This window comes from Clarias gariepinus, chromosome 24 (assembly GCF_024256425.1).
Source record: "Clarias gariepinus isolate MV-2021 ecotype Netherlands chromosome 24, CGAR_prim_01v2, whole genome shotgun sequence".
NCBI classification, from domain to species: Eukaryota; Metazoa; Chordata; class Actinopteri; order Siluriformes; family Clariidae; genus Clarias; species Clarias gariepinus.
Genome location: NC_071123.1, coordinates 65,001 through 85,390, shown reverse-complemented (window position 1 = coordinate 85,390; position 20,390 = coordinate 65,001). Strand labels below are relative to the sequence as shown.

The window sequence follows — 20,390 nt, the reverse complement described above, 5'->3', positions numbered from 1 at the left end:
TGGCGTCTTAAACAACACGCCGTCTCTGCACTCATCACTTCTAAGTCCTTCTGAATCGCCTCGGAACCGCACGTGTCGTTCTGTTCACGATCTGTTCTAACGCTTAGCTACAAAGCTAACTAGCTTCTAACACAAGGCTGAATCTCAAATCCCTCTCTAACCCCTGATCAAGGGCACTACTTAGTGCTTAGTTTGTGGAACAAGGAAGTGTACACCCTACATAGTGCACCAGCTTTCCATTTAACACTATTTAACCCTGCTACAGAGTACTGGGAAGATTAAGAATTTACTTTCAACCCTGAAATTTTAAAGTTCAACCTGTCTTAAAAGGGAATGTCAGAGTGTAACATAGAAAGAGAGAAAGGTTCTCTGTGTGTGTGTGTGTGTGTGTGTTTGTGTGTGTGTGTGTGTGTTTGTGCATTATATTGGAATGCTTGCCCTAAAGACTTTTCACTGACCTCCATGTTGGTTCTTCTACAAAGTTTATCCTAGCCCCTCCCCCGAGCTGCAACCTGATTGGTCAGGAAGTACAAAGAAAAAGTTTAACTTTAGGAATTGGATAAAGGGTTTCTGTGTGTGTGTGTGTGTGTGTGTGTGTGTGTATAAACCGTATTAAAGGCAGCAAGAATCAATACTCCTCAGTTCTCCAATTACAGGAAGAGTTGCTCTGTTCGGCAAACATCTGACCAATCAGGTGATCAATAACCTGCTGTCCAAAATCCCACAGGACAACACGATCCTTCTAATCCTGTGTGTGTGTGTGTGTGTGTGTGTGTGTGTCTGCATTTACACACACTTCCACCTCATGTGTTCCAGTTCTAAGGAGGTGTTTAAGTAGGCCATGTTTGTTCCAGCAGTGTGTGTGTGTGTGTGTGTGTGTGTGTGTATCATCCAGATGTTCAGTGCCGTTTTGAACATAAAACAAATGGTGTTTAGCATTGGTATTTAAAATAGCATTATTTTCATAACTTTACTAATTACACTAACTAATTGCTCCATTGCTACTCTGCATAATGCAAATAGTCCACCCTAGTGACGGGTCGTTTATAAACGATTAGTTATTATTGAACAAGTCTTTATCGTCACTTAGAATGTTCTACTGGGCGCGCATGCGCAAATCATCGCAAAACCTCCATAGGTTATGTACAGGAAACAGAATTGAGCGATTCTTTCTTTATGACTCTTCTACACCGAGTCGTTCGTTCTTTTGTCACGTGACTCCCATAGACGCTATCTGGTGCAATAGATTTCTAAAAAACAAACGATTCGGACTGGAAGATACAAAGGTGAGCTGCTCATTCTGTTTATTATAATATGTCCTTAGCTGCAGTGTAATATCTTCATTACTGGAACTATAGACTAAATATGTGTATGTAGACGTGTTGGAGGTCTGTTTATTGAAAATTTAACTTTTTATTTTATTTCTGATCAAAAGAACGAAATGAACTAAATGACTCAAAAAAAGATTCATTCATTTTGATGAACAAGATTCAAAGAACCGAGTCACTAAAATGATGAATCCCATCACTAGTGTACAGGTTTAAACAAGTCCACACTGCAAACATACACAATACAATAAGGTTAAAAGATGTGCAAAAATGTTATAAGCTTGTTATAAAAAATGTTGTTGTTGTTGGCGTGAAACAGAAACAAACTTATAGGAGTTCACAACTCTTCTGAAGAGTATGTACAGTAAGCTAGTTAGTTAGATTAGATTGCTTATAATCATACCTTAACAAGTGCACTTGTTCAACTCGCTTGAAAAAAAAGGCAGTAGAATCCACAGCCCAGAGACCAAGTGGGTGGGATCCGTTACCCAGGTAACCATCAACACTTTGGTGCTCTAACCAATCAGCACTTTCACAATGACCTGCCAGTCATTACCGTAAACTTGGACTGCTTAATGGATCTTTTTTTAGTTACCGTCCTTCCCATGTGGGGCGGAGCTCAGGACACGCTATGGTGTGAGTGACAGCGTGAACAATTATGCTTAGATTATAAAGATCAACTAATTTTTGTGTGAATAGCTAAAAAAATAATGAGTCTTTGTTTCAAATGTACTGAGTAAATGTACAGGTTATTCTGTAATAATGTCATGAGTAAAAGTAATAAATGATCACATACGGAAAATACTCAAATAAAATAGAGGTACATGAAAACAAATACTTAAGTGCAGTAATGAAATAGCTGAACCTTATTATTCCGCACCTCTAGTGTATCTCAGTACAGTGGAACCTCAGATTGTCAGTAACCCGGTTGGAAAACATTCCCCCAGACAAGCTAATAAAAAAAAAATGTATTTGATAAACGAGCGAGTCTTAATATACGAGTACCAAATATCATTGAGTGTCATGTAGCACGCATGCGCTTCTTGTTTAGTCACCAAGCGTCACATGATCACACCCGAGCCAATGGTTTTTCTCTCTCGCGCACGTAGAGGAATTTTGATTAATTGTCTCTCCTGCTTGGTCTCAGTGCGCGTGTGTCACTTGTTTAATTAGCATCAGTGCGCATGTGTACTGTTTACTTTAACACTGTGACCACGTGTGTGTGTGTGTGTGTGTGAAAGTCATCCTCTAATGTGCATGTGGTGTCATTAGAGAGTGTGTGCATCCTCCCTCCTCCTCTCGCCTTCACACACAAACACACACTCTAACGGAAACACTGCTCTGTCGCGATTCTTTGCAAAGGTAAAGTGCAGGTTAATTAGTTTTATTTTTTACTTTACATCAGTGATTCCCTTAGCGTGCACACACTCGAGTGTCATTAGAGAGATTTCTTGTTAGGTTTCCCGATAGGGCAGTGTTTATGTTAGTGTGTGTGTGAGTGTGTGTAAGTCGTCCTGCACAGTAGCCCCTTCAAATAAGAAAGGAGGGAGAGCTGCCCTGTAAGACGAGAGGAGGTAGAGGGGAGGGAGTCATTCCTCCTCTTGTCTTACTTTAGCTTGACACAGACGCACACACACATACACAGAGCGTGCGTGCACAAACACATTAAACACACTGTCTTTTGTCAAAGGTAAAGTGCAGGTTCATTTGTTTTATTTTTACTTTATATTTTGTATTAATTATTTTTATATATTTATTTTTTGTGGTTTGTGGAATGAATAATATGAGTTTTGAAGATGAAGCTATTACATAATCTAACTTTTAGACGCCCTAAATTTACAAGCTTTTGGTAAAGCGGGACAATGAACTATGGCATCACATAACAAAACACAACATACAGTACCCATAAAAAGCCAATTACATCGCTTTTTTCTGTGATGTGATCAGTGTAGTGAAACTACCTGCTGCACAATACAGCAGCTGCTCTGACTGGCATGAATGCGCTCGATGGATTTTTGAAGAAGGTTGAAGGCAAAATAAGGAATTTTTACAGTTTGTTATAATGCTGCAGTTTCCCCAGCACTCATGGACTTCTGTATCATCTTCTATTGTTAACTACTGGAGTGAAACTGAAACCAGTAGAGGATGAGGCTGATGATGATGATGATGATGATGATGAGTTTTGTATTGTTTATAATGTTTCTTGTGTCCTTTAACAATCTTTGTCATTAAAACAGTTTTGTGAACAACAAAATCCTCCTACAGTATGCATGATGTCATAGTTTCCTAAAGTGCATATGTGCAGGTTCAGGGCATAAAATGATGTGCTCCCAGGTGTACTTTCACAGACTTATCATTAGAATATAGTGATCTAATGTAAAATGTATTCAAGTTTTCCATAAGAGAACATCAGGGCCAGGCACCATGGACAAGATCTGACTAGAGCTAACATCACAATTATTGAGATTTTACTTTACTCTTTCATCCCTTTCAGCTCTCAGCTCTTTGCAACCTGCAGAACAACCTCGTCTACTCGCAGCATTGTAAATATCTAATAACAACAGACTCAGTGATATAGCGGCCGTATCATCCTGTTTGTGATCTCTTTTTTTTTTTAGCATCTCACTTATATTTCTGAGTATTTACTTTTTTTTATATAATATTTAACAAATTAAAGAGTAGGGACTGTCGGTCCGTTCTATAGTTATAGATGTGAACTTGCTCTAATATGAGACACATGCTCACGCAGCTCACATCCTCAGATGGACTGGAACCTAATCACTGGTGTTCCTCTTCCCCCCATTACAGAGCTTCCTCTCAACTCTTCCTATGTTTTTTCATTGCCTTAATATCTGAGTCTTGTTTTCTCTACATGCTCTCTCTTTTTTCTAGGTCCGTTTATCCCTCCCCCCCTCTCTGTCGCTGTCACAGTGTAATATGATCTAACGTATTCCTGCTGACTGCGCCCCTCTGCCCCTCCACCCCTCCATCCTTCCGCCCCTCCACCACTCTTTCAAACAATTCCTCTTTTATGTAATCTTGTGGTGTTTTCTCAGCTCTATCATTATAATCATATACAATACACACACATACTGTATATACACACACTCAGTCTATATATATATATATATATATATATATATATATATATATATACTGTCTCATATTCTCAACTTACTGTATTACATTATCACACACACACACACTACTTTTTTTTCTACAGTGGACAGAATCGTCTTATCCTTGTTCATTAAGGCCATGTCCTAATTTAAAATCATGTATAGTATATTCTAGATTATTTTTGTCCTGCCACTGTTTTGGAGCAGCGCTGTAAATTTGATCATCATTGGCATTTTGAAATATTGGCAATAATCTGTGTCAGGGTGCCAAGACTTATAGAGACTTATAAGATTAGCACACAAAAAAAATGCTGTATTTTTATTTAGAACAAGGCCTTATGGCAGGGACGGACTGGGACCAAAATAGTGTCCCTGGACTTCCTGTCCCACAGCAGCCCACCACGTCCCACATGATAATTCATTGGCTCGTTAATGTGGAGATTAATTTTAACACCACTTACTAGTACAAACATATAATGCAATACAGAAATAAATGCTATTTAAACATTTAATTGAAGTATCACTGGAAAATATATTGGGTGATATTTGTAAAACAAAGAAACAAAGGAAAGAACATTAAGACAAACATCATATAAAATAAAAAATAAAAAGCTTTTATTTTTTATTAGGCTTTTATCTGGTCAGGAGGATCATCTTGATGCACTGTTAGATACACCACTCACAGTGTGAGCTGAATGTGCAGCAGGTCAGTGATGATGAACCAGTGCCTGATCATGATGACCAACACCTTCACCTACCAGAGCCGAGTCCAATTAAACTGAACAGCATCAGCTTGTGCTTGCAATTATTATGGGGGTCAATATTTATTAAAAAGAATCTCAAATCAGCATTATCTCAAATTAATGTTGACTACCATAATAATTAAAATAAGTAACTAGTTTACTAGTGCGAGCTAATGCTGGCTTATCATCACTGACCTGCTGCTGGATCCAGCCATGGTTTCCCAAACCCCAACCCTAACCCAAACCCCAACCCTAACCCTAACCCAACCCTAACCCAACCCTAACCCCAACCCCAACCCTAACCCAACCCCAACCCTAACCCTAACCCCAACCCTAACCCCAACCCCAACCCCAACCCTAAAGCCCTCAGAACTTCACGCCAAAGGCATAATCTCTTAATCTGAAGCATTTTACAGCTTTTACTTTTCCCCTTCTGTGGAAATTATTATTAATTATTTGCTCCAAAAAATGTGCATTATCGAGAAAGGTTCCATACCTCACACTTATATATCTGCGTAGAAAAGAGATGCAATATTATGGTCTTATAATAATTTGTTAATATGATATAATTTTTTTAGATATTTGCAGACTGACTCTCACTGGGAAAACTCCTGGTGCTCCAGACAGACATAAAATTATGTCATTGACTCTCTCTCTCTCTCTCTCTCTTTTTGTGCAGAAATACAGGTATCAGGATGAGGAGACTCCGCCCCTGGAGCATAGCCCCGCCCACTTGGCCCACAGTAAAAGCGCTGAGATGCTGCACATGAGTGACAAGAACCTGGCTGCTATGGACACCATGCACGGCTATGCACCGCACACACACATCTCTCCTGTGAAGGTAACAACACACACACACACACACACACGCACACAGTCCATGTGGCTGCTCCTTACACTCAGGTGTGTTCAATAAACAAGTAATTAAATCCTATAACGATCAGTTCGTTTAAATATGAAACCCAATCGTCTCAGTGTGTTTATTTAAAACTAGATTATGATGTTCCCGTACACTCACACACTACCTCAGGACCATGACAGACTGGGTTTAGTTACCAGGCCATGTTCTAAACCCATTTATCAGCCTGCGTCAGATCCTTTACGGTGTGGGCCGCAGTGCAGGGGAGCATTAACACTATTACACACTGACCTGCCTGCTCTACATCCACTCACACTCACGTCTCTATCAGCATCCATTAGCTCCTGTTACACCACAACCTCGAACGCTCCTCTCTGATTGGTCAGGAGGTCAGCAGTGTGTGTGTGTGTGTGTGTGTGTGTGTGTGTGTGTGTGTGTGTGTGTCTAACAGCGCAATCAGGCTGAGGCTCCAGCCGTCACATGAGCAACAGGTTCATATCAGCACTCTCGCTCAGCTACATCATCGTTTCTCGTTTAGAGACAGACAGAGAGACAGACAGAGAGACAGACAGAGAGACAGACAGAGAGACAAAGAGACACAGACAGTAAGAGTAAGAGACACAGTGAGACTAAGACGTTTAATGCTCATCCCTCATTCTCACTGGTTCTCTCTCTTTAAGTTGTAATGACGTGAGCGTGTTAGAGTGACATCACCGCAGTGAGTGTGTGAACATCCGGGTTCCCTTTAAAGGTAACACACGTCCCCGAGCTCCCCCAGAGTTTGTGTGTTTGTTTCAGCGTCTATATAAATGAGCTACTGCTGAACCACGCCAGTGTGAGAACAGCAGAGTGGGGCAACAAGGCGGGGGAGGGGCTTTTCTGATATGAGGTCACATTAGGGAGAAAAGCTACTTATCTTGTTGAAACCCTGAACAATACACACATGGGGAATGTTTTTACTTGTGTTTGACCACACATACAAACACACACATCTACACACACATGCACACACACACTGGAGACCCAACTGAACATTTAAACATGACTAAAGTAAATTTGACATCATAGGTGTCCTTTAAAGCCCAGAGTGTGTCTCGGTCGGTAAAAATCAGGATCTCGAGATTGTAGATACGTTTCTGCTCGTCTGAGAGTCACATGATCAGGGCTGCGGTCAGGGGAATAAAGGTCATGGAAGTCAGATTCTCTTTTAAGCCACTGTGTGTGTGCGTGTGTGTGTGTGTGTGTGTAAATATAAATACATCTCTTATTATTTATAAAGGTTTGTGGTGTGTGATCCATTTGCTTTTCCGGTTTCGTTTCATTTCTCCACAGCTCATAAAGATTTCAGTTTCTGATCTTGTATAAGTTTTCATCCTGTAGCATGGTAGTGTGTGTGTGTGTGTGTGTGTGTGTGTGTGTGTGTGACACAGTGACATCCTGTCACGCCTGACGTAACCGTGTTCCGCGTGACGCCGCTTTCTGAAACACACAGGTGCAAACAGAATGCGTCACAAACTGATGAGGAGGAAAGACGTCACATGACCAGCTGGCGCTTTCTGATGATGTCATCACATGTCTCATTGCCAGAATGTAGCTCAGACCAACAGCTGTGAGACACACACAGCATTCACTTCCCTCTCTCCCTCTCTCCGTCTCTCTTCATCCGTCTCTTACTTTTAACCTCCGTCTCTCCGACACCGCTCTCCCACTTCTTCTTTGCTTATTTCTCTTTTGTTCTTCCATCATCTTTTATTTATCTGTCTTTTTTATTTCTGTTCTCTTCCTTTATTTCTCTTTCTGCCGCTTGTTTTTCTATTCTTAGATCTCTTTTCTCTCTCTCTCTCTCTCTTATCTTTCTATCTTTAATCTTTTACATCCATTTCTTTCTTTCTCCCTCTCTCTCTGTCTCCTCTTTCTCTTTATCATTTCATCTTCCCTTCATCATTTTTCATCTTCCTTCTCTCTCTCTCTCTCTCTCTCTCTACATCATGACCTTTCCTTCTATTCTCATCCCCTGTTTATTCTGCCAGCACTTCCACTGGGTGTGTGAGAATCACACTGTGTGTGTGTGTGTGTGTGTGTCTGTGTGTGTGTGTGTCTGTGTGTGTGTGTGTGTTGTACACCTTGTGAAGCCGTGCTGTGTGTGTGTGTGTGTGTGTGTGTGTAGAGACTAAATTTGTCCACACACTGTTGTTGAAACTGTTAACTGCAGCAGAGGTCATGCAGGGGTCGCGTCTCAACGCTGCTGCAGTAGTGCTCACACTAACGAGTGACACTCGGCCAGTCATTACAAGAACACGCGTGTGACGTTGTGCTGCTGTAGCCTGCTAGCTAGTGCGCTAATTATAACCTAGCATCTTAGATAAGCGCTGTATATAAATCAACTGAAGCACTCACATACACACTATAGACATCTGTCTAAATGTTACACACACACACACACACACACAGACAAAATTACTTCCTGGTCTTGTCATGTGATCGGCCACTAGCCAATGAAATGAGAGAATTATAAATCCTAAATGAAGAGTGTGCACACACACACACACACACACACACACGATAATACTATAAAAATATTTTTGTTTGCTGTATGGGTCAGCCTCCACCCACACACACACACACACACACACACACACACACACTGCTGTACATTCTAAACTTAAACACACTAAGCGTTGTGCTATAGAATTGTTGTGGGCTGCATGGGCTTCAAGGTCAGCCTCAACCACCCACCTTTACACACACACACACACACACACACACTGCATGCTTACTGGCTGATGGACACACAACCCCACAGCGCTTTCAGAGTCTCTCAGTGAGTGTGTGTGTGTGTGTGTGTGTGTGTGTGTGTGTGTGTGTGTGTTGTGTGGTGTTAGTATGTGTTTTTCATGAAGACAGATGGTACCACAGAGTGTGTGTATGTGTGTCATGTGACATCTCTTTATCAGACACACACACACACACACACACACATATCTTTTAATCATCTTCATATATATAGTATTATGTATTATTTATTTAAAGTTAAACTCTTGTTACCTCAAAGCAGCAGAGAATAAAAATAAAACGCAGGCCGTGATTTAAAGAGCTTTTATACTAAAGGAGGAAGAAACACATTCAAACATCACACACACCTACAGAACTGTGAGACTTAATCAATTAAATTGACCAATAATGTCTAATGCACCTTTAATCCATGATTGATGTTGATAATGTTAATGTTAATCTGTCCTGTTCATGGGGTTAATACTGAAAACGCGCCATCTGCTGGTTAACAGAGGAGAGCGCAGTGAACCCCTGTGAGCTGACAGAGCCTAATGGACATTGATGGTACTGCAGGCAAGGGATAATCATTAAATGAGCTTGTTTTACAAATGACTAAAATCACTAAACACAGAACCACTGATCACTGGGACTGATCACTGGGACTGAGCACTGGGACTGATCACTGCAAAGCTTTAACAATCCATATGAAAGAAATAGTATCTACATCTGGATCTGGATCATCGATATTAGTCATTTAATGTATATGTACATTATACAGAAGAGCACATGATATATATATACACCAATCACATGGCAACAACTCAGTGCATGTAGACCTGGTCAAAATGATCTGCTTAAGTTCAAACTGAGCATCAGAATGAGGAAGATAAGTGATTTAAGTGATTTAAGATTTTCACACACACGACCCTCTCTAAGGTTTACAGAGAACGGTGTGAAAAAGAGTAGGGCAGTGGGGCAGTTCTTCGTAGGTCAGAGGTCAGAGGAGAACAACCCGGTTCAAAGGCAACGGGAACTAAATCGTTACACCGGAGATCTGCTGAAGAGCGTCTCTGAGCACACCACACATGGAACCTTGAAGCAGATGCAGAAGATCACACAGAGTGTCGCTCCTGTCAGCTACGAACAGGAAACTGAAGCTACAAGTCACATGGGCTCACCAACATCAGACACCAGAAGATCGGAGAACCGTCACCTGATGGTCTGATGGTCGGTCTGTCGTGTATCAGAGGTTCAGGCTGGTGGTGGTGGTGGAGGAGGAGGAGGAGGAGGAAGAGGAGAAGGCTGGCCTTTGATGAAAATCAGATGTGTGAGCCTGAAAAAAAGTCTGGATTGAGTGAAATGGAAAAAGTCTCCAGGTCTGATGTGTGAATAAATTGAAAAGGTGTGTGTGTGTGTGTGTGTGTGTGTGTGTGTGTGTGTGTGTGTGTGTGAGTGCGTAAATGAGACGAGAGATACATTATCTTTTTTTTATTATTATTTCTAATTCATCCTTCTTCATTTTTTACCCCCCACCCCTCCTGAATACAAATCTTATAACCCTGCACCCTTTCACACACACACACACACACACACACACACACACACACACACACACACACACACACACACACACAGCATACATCACTTACCTCAGCTTTGCATATTGTACACCCTAAACATTAAACTCAACAGCCTAAACACTACACCCTACACTCTGAACCTTATACCCTACACCCTACACCTTAAACACTACACCCTACACCCTGAACATTTCACCCTACACTCTGCACCATACACATTACACCCTACACCTTGAACACTACACCCTACACCCTGAACATTTTACCCTACAATCTGCACCATACACCTTAAACACTACACCCTACCCCTGAACGTTTCACCCTACACTCTGAACCTTATACCTTACACCCTACACCTTGAACACTACACCCTACACCCTGCACCTTGAACACTACACCCTACACCCTGAACGTTTCACCCTACACCTTGAACACTACACCCTACACCCTACACCTTGAACACTACACCCTACACCCTACACACTGAACCTTACAACCTACACCTTGAACACTACACCCTACACCTTGAACACTACACCCTACACCCTACACCTTGAACACTACACCCTACACCTTGAACACTACACCCTACACCCTACACCTTGAACACTACACCCTACACCCTACACCTTGAACACTACACCCTACACCTTGAACCCTACACCCTACACCTTGAACACTACACCCTACACCTTGAACACTACACCCTACACCCTACACCTTGAACACTACACCCTACACCCTACACACTGAACCTTACACCCTACACCTTGAACAATACACCTTATACAATACACCTTGAACAACACCCTAAACAGTACTCTCTACACCCACACCCTGAACAATATACACTCAACAACCTAAAGAGACTAAACCCTAAACCCTGTACCCTACACCCTGAACACAACCCCTTTACATCCCATAGTCTACACCCTCTATCATACACTCTACACCTTAAACCCTACAAACTTTAGTTCCACCTGAATGCTGAACCCTGCACCCTACACTCTATGTCTTACACCCTACACCCTACATTCTACACCTTAAACCCTACATTCTGCACCCTACGCTCTCCACCTTACCCCCTATACCCTGTACCCTTACACTCAACTCACTCCTGCTACACTCCTGAATGCTGGATCCGAGACCCTGACCTGTATTAATGAAATTTCCCTCCTAACCAGTGTTATTTGCACCCTGACCTGGCCCTGGCCCCGCCCCTTTCTCCCTGTGTGCCTAGTGCCACCCCGCTCGAACCCCCTGCTGTGCTGCTTTCCCTGGTGTTGAGTTTATCCTCCCTCCTGTGTTTTTGTTTTGCAGCCCGTGTTGCTCTCGGCTGGTCACACGCCGCTCTACACCTCCGCCGTCTCCACACTGGTAAGGCATGAGAGATACAGAGAGTGCACTGCTGCCTCCTGCTGGACAACTCACACTGGTACACCAGAGAACTGAAACTGCAAACGGACAGATATGACACACAGTCTGTCTGTCTGTCTGTCTGCCTGTCTGTCTGTCTGTCTGCATTGATTAGTTTTAAATAAACCTTGTAACTCATTGAAGGAATATTAAAGTGGGATTTTATAGGGTCTTTCTCTAGCACTCACACACACACACTCACACACACACACACACACACATTTCAGCAAAATTTAGGCAGTGAAAACCCAGTCTCCATGGCAACAGTATGCCGGCTCTGTTTCCAAAAAAGTTTCATCACTCGTTTCCCAAATCATTTGATGTTCACTATTCAGTGTAGGGTGTGTGTTTTGGGGCATTATGGAGTGATGGTGGTGTTAGTGACTCTGTTTAGGTGGCCTAAAGAGTGAACACTACAGAGTGATGATGATGGAATGTTAGTGAGGGGGTTTAGGTGTTGGGACACGCCCTCTGTTGTGTGGGGTCAGGTGTGTGACATAACAGTGATCTGTACACACACACACACACACTATCATCCTCAGCAGGAGGTTAGACAGTGAGATACCTGTCTCCATGGTAACTGAGTGGCTGCCCTTGACATTTGGGGGCTGTTTGAAGTGGGAGGACGAAAAAAGAGGTGGTGTGTGTGTGTGTGTGTGTGTGTGTGGGAGAGAGAGGGGGAGCCTTCCTGAAGTATGCACACACGCAGACACACACACACACACTTTTTAAAATGCTTGTGTTTTCACCAATAGCTGTTACTCTTCTGCACGTACCCTTGTGAAAGAGGACACGCCCACTCTGCCTATAAAGAAATTCTATTGGTTCTTATTAGAGTCACTGGAACAATGAAATCCTCTGATGTGTGTGTGTGTGTGTGTGTGTGTGTGGGAGAGAGAGCTCATCTATGATATGATCCCCGAGCTCTGAGGACGGTCTGGTGCGCGGTCCTGATCTCCACACTGAGACTGAGGGTTTGTTACGTGATGCTAAGCTGCTTGCTAGCTAGCTGTTAGCTACATTAGCATCAGAGCTGCAGTAAATGTATAAGGAGATGCTGGACATGTCTCACCTGAAACTTTGACCCTAAAAAATATCCAAAAGAAAAAACAAAGACGTGTAATGATTCGTGTGAAAGTGACGCATCTTTTCTTACTTTAGTATTTTTTTTGTTTTTTTATTTGTATTTTTTGTATTTTTTTATTAAACCACCAGTTTAATAATTCATTCAGTTTAAATCCTCTTTTATCACATATTTCCTTCCCTGTCCTCTTTCTCCAGTTTCTAAAGTACTTTCCACAGTCTCCTCCACCCTTCCACACTCCCATTGCTCCTCCCCTGACGGAGGAGACTCCTCTTCCTCACTCTTCGTCCCTCTTCGATATGGTGACCCATCCGATTCCATCTCCAGGCAGTGTAGACGCCTGGGCGTGGCCTATCACATGTTTAATCCCTCCCCTAACAGGCCACACCCCTGCCCATGTAGGTCAGTATGATTTCCCATAATCCACCTAACGCGTCCCCTCTTTCTATCAGGGCATCGCCGTCTCATGTGGGCTGTGACCGGGATTCAGAACAGACTTTCACGTTCTCAATAGAAACACACACACACACACACACACACACACACACACACTTCAAATCGAGTGTGAAGTGTCTTGCAGCTCTCATGATGAGTCTTCTCTCGTCTCTTCCCCGAGTGCAGAGCTCTTTCTCTCTGTTCCTGTATTTTAGGTGCTCAGGGGAAACTCGCCAGCTTTTCTTACACAATACATCTCTAATTACTGAGATAGATCCTGCAGCTTATACACTTGCTCTCTCTCTCTCTCCCACTCTCTCTCTCTCTCTCTCTCTCTCTCCCACTTTCTCTCTCTCTCTCTCTTTCTCTCTCTTTTTCTCGCCACTGAATGTTAAAAGTTGGTCCCTGCGGCTCTGAAGTAATTACAGGCCAGGAATCTACAGGGAATGAGGGATGAGCCCAAACAACACAATGTAAAGTGTGTGTGTGTGTGTGTGTGTGTGTGTGTGTGTGTGTGTGTGTGTGTGCAGTCCTGGCTCTGATTCTTTATTCATATTACACTAAAGTGCAAACTCAGCTCTACAAATTCCAGCCTGGCTGCGAGTTGCTTTCATGCTAATCTGACACATTAGCATTAACATCTGTGTACGGACTCAAAAACAACTGCACAGGAAGTGCGTCCATATATGGAATCGAGAGCGGGGGTTTCATGTTGTATTAGTACATGAGTCCATATATGGAATGGCTGGGGACAAATGATGAGTTGGATGTGTCTCCGGGTCCATAAATGCAAATGAGGTCAGGTGTGAGTGGGTGTGGCTTTAAGTCAATTAATGTAAATGAGGTCAGGTGTGAGTGGGTGTGTCTTTAAGTTAATTAATGCAAATGAGGTCAGGTGTGAGTGGGTGTGTCTTTAAGTTAATTAATGCAAATGAGGTCAGGTGTGAGTGGGTGTGGCTTTAAGTTAATTAATGTAAATGAGGTCAGGTGTGAGTGGGTGTGGCTTTAAGTCAATGAATGTAAATGAGGCCAGGTGTGAGTGGGTGTGTCTTTAAGTTAATTAATGCAAATGAGGTCAGGTGTAAGTGGGTGTGGCTTTAAGTTAATTAATTCAAATGAGGTCAGGTGTGAGTGGGTGTGTCTTTGTCAATTAATGTAAATGAGGTCCGGTGTGAGTAGGTGTGGCTTTAAGTTAATTAATGCAAATGAGGTCAGGTGTGAGTGGGTGTGGCTTTAAGTTAATTAATTCAAATGAGGTCAGGTGTGAGTGCATGTGTCTTTAAGTCAATTAATGTAAACGAGGTCAGGTATGAGTAGGTGTGGCTTTAAGTTAATTAATGCAAATTAGGTCAGGAGTGAGTGGGTGTGTCTTTAAGTCAATCAATTAAAATGAGGTCAGGTGTGAGTGGGTGTGTCTTTAAGTTAATTAATGCAAATGAGGTCAGGAGTGAGTGGGTGTGTCTTTAAGTCAATCAATTAAAATGAGGTCAGGTGTGAGTGGGAGTGTCTTTAAGTTAATAAATTAAAATGAGGTCAGGTGTGAGTGGGTGTGTCTTTAAGTTAATTAATGCAAATGAGGTCAGGAGTGAGTGGGTGTGTCTTTAAGTCAATTAATTAAAATTAGGTCAGGTGTGAGTGGGTGTGTCTTTAAGTCAATTAATTAAAATGAGGTCAGGTGTGAGTGGGTGTGTCTTTAAGTTAATTAATGCAAATGAGGTCAGGTGTGAGTGGGTGTGGCTTTGAGTCTATACTGTATATGGAAATAAGATCGGCTTCCAGACAGGCCTGTGTTAGACAGAAGTTCTCACTCTAAGACACACCCATCTGCCTTACTTAAAGACACGCCTACTTCCAGAAAGTGACAGATAGATGAGGAGACAGAAAAAGATAATATAGTTTTTATTGAAGTGAGTGTGTGACAGTGCCTTATATAACTCTCTAGCTCCCTCTCCCTCACACACATACACACACACACACACACACTCAAGCCCCTTCAGCTACTTTTTCCTACCTGCCATTTCTCTTCCCTCCTTTGTACAAAGAGACGGCAAGGAGAGGAGAGATATGAAACAGAGAGAGAGAGAGTGTGTGTGTGTGTGTGTGTGTGTATGTGAGAGAGATGGAGATGGAGATGGGATTTAGGTGTTCAGGTCTTTATGAGTTTGCTGTGATGATTAAAATTTCAACGAGGTACAGTTTGGTGTAAGAGGCGAAGCTTGAATGGGGCGGAGTCACTGAATGTTGATAGATGCCCATCCTATCAATAACATTTGTGCTGTGATATACTGTGAAGTGTATGTGATTTGTATAGATGACGTGAAGTTCCACTGTTTCCTGTATTGCATCATCAGGTTTATGTGACATCACAGAGGAAACGGGCGTGGTCTAAAGAAGAAAACTTAACACCGAAAACCAAGGAGGGCTCCTTAAAAGCTGCTCTGACTGCATTTCAGTGTGTGTGTGTGTGTGTGTGTGTGTGTGTGTGAAATTCTCCCTCTCTGGTTGCCATGGTGATGTAATTCAGTTTTATTCCAGCAGCTCGCGGCAGTTCTACATGGAAGTGGAGCCGGAGTAGATATTTAGGAGAAACCAACTTTTATATCACACACACACACACACACACACACACACACACACACACACACACACACACCATGATGATCCTCACCATCATCTTAATGACAAGAACTGAACCTCCCATTTTGTCTTCTACATTTGTTTTTCTCGCTCTCTCTTTTCCTCTTTAACTCTCTCTCTCTATCCATTCCTCACATCCCTCTTTTAACCTCTCATTCTTCTCTCATTCTTCTCTCATTCTTCTTTCCCTTGTCCTTTACGTTCCCTGCCTGTACATTTTTTTATCTCTATACATCACTTTTTTATCTCTCAATCATTTTCTCTATTCATCTCTCTCTCTCTCTCTCTCTCTCTCTGCTCCCTCCCTCCAGTATTTGGTGTGTGTGTGTATGAGTGTGTGTGTGCTCTCCTCATTCCGGGAGTCGTTCTCTGTCTCTTCTCTTCTCTGGGTCTCTCCCTCGCTCTCTCAGCATGTTTGTGTCGGTTTGGTACGCAAAGAAAATGGGTCGCCGCTTCATCAGTAATGTACGGAAAGGCAAAATCCAACGGCAGCAGCGCATCATGGTGAGACCACACATGGTGTGTGTGTGTGTGTGTGTGTGTGTGTGTGTGTGTGTGTGAGAGACAGCTGTAAGTAGCATGCTACACAGTGTGTGGGTGTAAGATAAATGTAACTGTAATTGATTAGTCTATAATTCTATTAAAGGTGTGAGTTTATTAGAATCACAGCGTTCACACCATCTGACTCACGTGAATCGTTTTGTTAAAATCTTTACTCCAAATATGTTATGTTATATATGTTAACATATGAATGTTAATATTCATATCTATTTTAATTTAATATGAGCTTCGGGTCATAAAGATTTAGCTTGTTCCTCTGAATTTTTTGCTGCTGCTGCTGTGTTCAGATGACAAACTGAGTGTGTAATGATAAAAAAAAGAACAATCTGTAATAACCATGAGCGTCTGTTCTTTATTAAACACCTATATGTCTGTATTTAGGGGAAGAATCATTTCAGTTGATTCACACACAGAATAAGACACTCATGCACAGTGAAGATCTTTTCCGAATAATTGGGCTGAGATTCGATCACACACGCGTGATCTCTTCTCTTGTCATCGTGTTGTTACACCAGCAGAGGGCACATGTGAACCTGAACGTGTCGTGTGAACGGGTGAATCTGAGTTGTGAATGAAACGGGTTACTGAATCAAACACCGAGTCTTGTTCAGGTTGTAAGGACTGTGTTTAAAGACTGGAAAAGAACTAAATACGGTTAAACATAAATATGACTTTGACAGTTTATAACTGATGGTGGTCCTTAAACATCTGTAGTGACCAACATCGACCCTGTGAAGCGTTCGTAATGCTTAATAATAAAACGAGCGTAAATAACTTTACGTCACTCTTTCATGTTATAGACTCGTTCACCTTAGTGACTCGTGACCTTCACTTTATTTATTATATAAAGCGACTCCTTTACTTAAGTGATTCCTTCATCTAAGTATCTCATTCTCTTTAGTGACTCCCTCATTTTAGTGACTTCTTGACTTTAGTGACTTTGTATCAATTTAGTCAATTTAGTGATTCCTTCATCTTAATTGACTCGTTCATCTCAGTGACTCCTTCATTATACTGACTTGTTCAACTTGGTGACTCCTTTGTTATAGTGACTCGTTCATCATAGTGATTCATTTATTTTAGTGATTCAATTACCCATAGTGACTTAATCAGCTGTATCGTTTCCTGTTTGTTCACGTTAGTGATCTGCTCGTCATGCTGCCTTGTTCACTTTTAGTAACTTCTTGTGTAGCAGGTAGCTATTGTCCTTTACCTTAACGATGGCTGACTACAGAACCCTGACTCCTTTTCTTTCCTACCACTACACAATCTCCTGCCCTCACACGAACCTCTGTGGTACAGCATGGCAATGACTTACTTCCTACCTGGAAGCTCAGTCATATCAGGTGGCATGGGCGGGATCCACATCTGTTCAAGGCAGATTCTCCAGTGGTATCCCTCAAGGCTCAGTACGTGGTCCACTTTGTTTCCCCTTTTATATCTCAATCTCTTGATGAGGTCATATCGTCACATGGCTTCTCATACACCTGCTGTACAGATGGCACTCAGGTCATCCTCTCACTCTTTCAGACATGTGTTAAATTAGCACTTTATTGCAATGTGCATAAAAGACATGAAAGCAAATCAGTAAATAACTCTGGATTTGGGCGTCTACCAAATGCTTAACATGGAACAATAACTTAAATGACCGGTTTAGCTTTCTATTCAACATGAGCTCGTTATGTGTTGCCACGGTGACACCGTGACCACATGGATATTAGTGTCCATGATGTCATCAGTTTTTTCATCAATTGTCATTGCGTGTCTGGAGAAGTGTCAGAGGGAACTAAAAGGAGAACGTGTTAATGAAGACGGCGAGTCTGCAGCTCTCAGAGTTATGAATAATAAATAAGTTTTCTATATTCATGCTGAAATGAGTGAAAAAAAACCCTGAGAAACTGTAACACCGGTTTGTGATTGGTTTCACTTTGTTTTAAATAATCGATAACCGCATGGAGAGATAGAGAGAAAGAAAAAGGTAAAAAAGGAAGAAGAATACATAAATATGGTGGATTTGTGTGAAGTCAACACTATAAAGTGGTGTGTGTGTGTGTGTGTGTGTGTTCATTTATTCATTAGATGTGTTATTGAGACAAATATTGCAGCTCTTTTCAAACCCCTTAGGGACAAAACACAGAGCCAAACACACACACACACACACACACACACACACACACACACACACAATACAAAAACAAAACACTCTTTCTCCGCTTTTTGTCATAATAAGTGATTGTCAGTGAAAAACCTTTGTGTGTGTGTGTGTGTGTGGTTCATCGTTCTTTTTTCTCTCCCACACATGCCTGTGCGTGGGAGGTTTGCAGTGGATCTATGCAAGTGTGAGCATGTGTGTGTGTGTGTGTGTGTGTGTATGTGTGTGAGTATTTTCCCTGGCAGTAGTGGGTTTTGCACCCTTACTATTATTACTACTTTACTTACACAACATACACACACACACACACACACACACACACTTGTGTGTGAAAAGACTTCTTTTTTATTACAGTGTGTCTTCACCATGCTATTACTACAACAGCCTTATGTCATGTCTAAACATTTATTTCCATCCAGGTGGTCAGCTGACTTCATTTTATTGCCCCATAACGTTACTGAGTCTAGACCTGAGTAACTGATCAACCCCAGATCATAACACTGTCTCCAGAGGCTTGTACAGTGGACACTATGCATGATGGGAGCATCGCTTCATGTCCTTCCCTTCTTTTACTCCCTTTTAGAATAAAAAGACCCTTCAGAACCAACTTACAGCATTGAAACTTAACTTTTTCGGATCACAGAAAAAGTCTTAACCGGAGAATGGAAATGACGAAAAATATTCCCCGGACAGAGGATGAAGTGACGATGAAATGTCAATGGGACAAAGTTACCAGAAGAACTCGTATACTCCAGCAAGCTCAGTAAAACATAACCGAGGTTTTACTTTTAGTTCTGTGCAAAAGTCTTGGACACATGCGAAAATATGGCATAAGTAATAGATGCTTTTGAAAACATTTTTGCATAAAAGAAACTTTTATAAAGATTAATAAAGAGGAATAAAATAATCAACCAATATTTGGAGTGAAAACTTAAACTTGCTTAAAATCAGGAGTTTTGGACACAGATTCGTGCAGTTTTATAGTAAAACAGCTGTTAGGTTTTACTGAGCGTGCTGGAGAAAATGAGTTCTTCTGGTAACTGTGTCACACTCGCTCCTTTGTCTTGTACTATTTTTTTTTTCTTTACAGCCGAGCATATATTCTCCTGTAATGTTATTTATTTATTTTTAAGTTATATATGGAAATACTAAATGATTTTGAATTATGCCGACATGATAAACATTTCTATTAAAATACAGTATATAATATGGTGCCTAAGACTTTTGCACTCTACTGATTATTACTTCTCAAGTGTTCTTTGCAGTTGTCTAGTTTTAACAAGCATGCTACTCAGCAAGAATTATCCACAGTAGCTTCCACTAGCTACAATCTAATTAGCTAACAAGCTAACAGTTTCTAGCTTCACCGACAGGAAACGTGATGAAGAAGAAGACGTTTTATACCGCGACCTAACAAAGCTCCAGAGTTTACAGCAGAAACATCTCACTGCAGGGAACGGGTAAACTCACTAAATGAGTGTGTGTGGAGTCATTATGACAGAGTTAGCGGTTAGCAACGCTACATTACTCTCGCTGTGATGTGAGGCGAGTGAGAGAAAGTGTGATGAAAGCTGCGGGAGGCGGCGAGCGTGTATCCGACACAGCGGGGACCGGGAGAGCTTGTGGAGCGAGGGATGATGGATGGGACGGATTACAGAGAGAGAACAAGGGAGACAGAGAGGAGGCGGTGATGGAGATGGAGGT

The 20,390-nt window shown here is 41.8% G+C and overlaps 1 protein-coding gene across 6 annotated transcripts in view; it reads left to right on the top strand.

The window, feature by feature from the left end:
- The window catches only part of LOC128512227 (disks large homolog 4), an 87,712-nt gene that overhangs the window by 47,913 nt on the left and 19,409 nt on the right, over positions 1–20,390 (top strand). For 3 of the 6 annotated variants that reach the window (XM_053485408.1, XM_053485407.1, XM_053485409.1), the window contains exons 2-3: positions 5,870–6,031; positions 11,722–11,778. In XM_053485408.1, the coding sequence (XP_053341383.1) occupies positions 5,870–6,031; positions 11,722–11,778 (219 nt within the window). Of the gene's footprint in view, positions 1–5,869; positions 6,032–11,721; positions 11,779–16,376; positions 16,478–20,390 lie in introns of those variants that run through there. The other 3 variants (XM_053485412.1, XM_053485411.1, XM_053485410.1) reach the window with 2 other exon arrangements.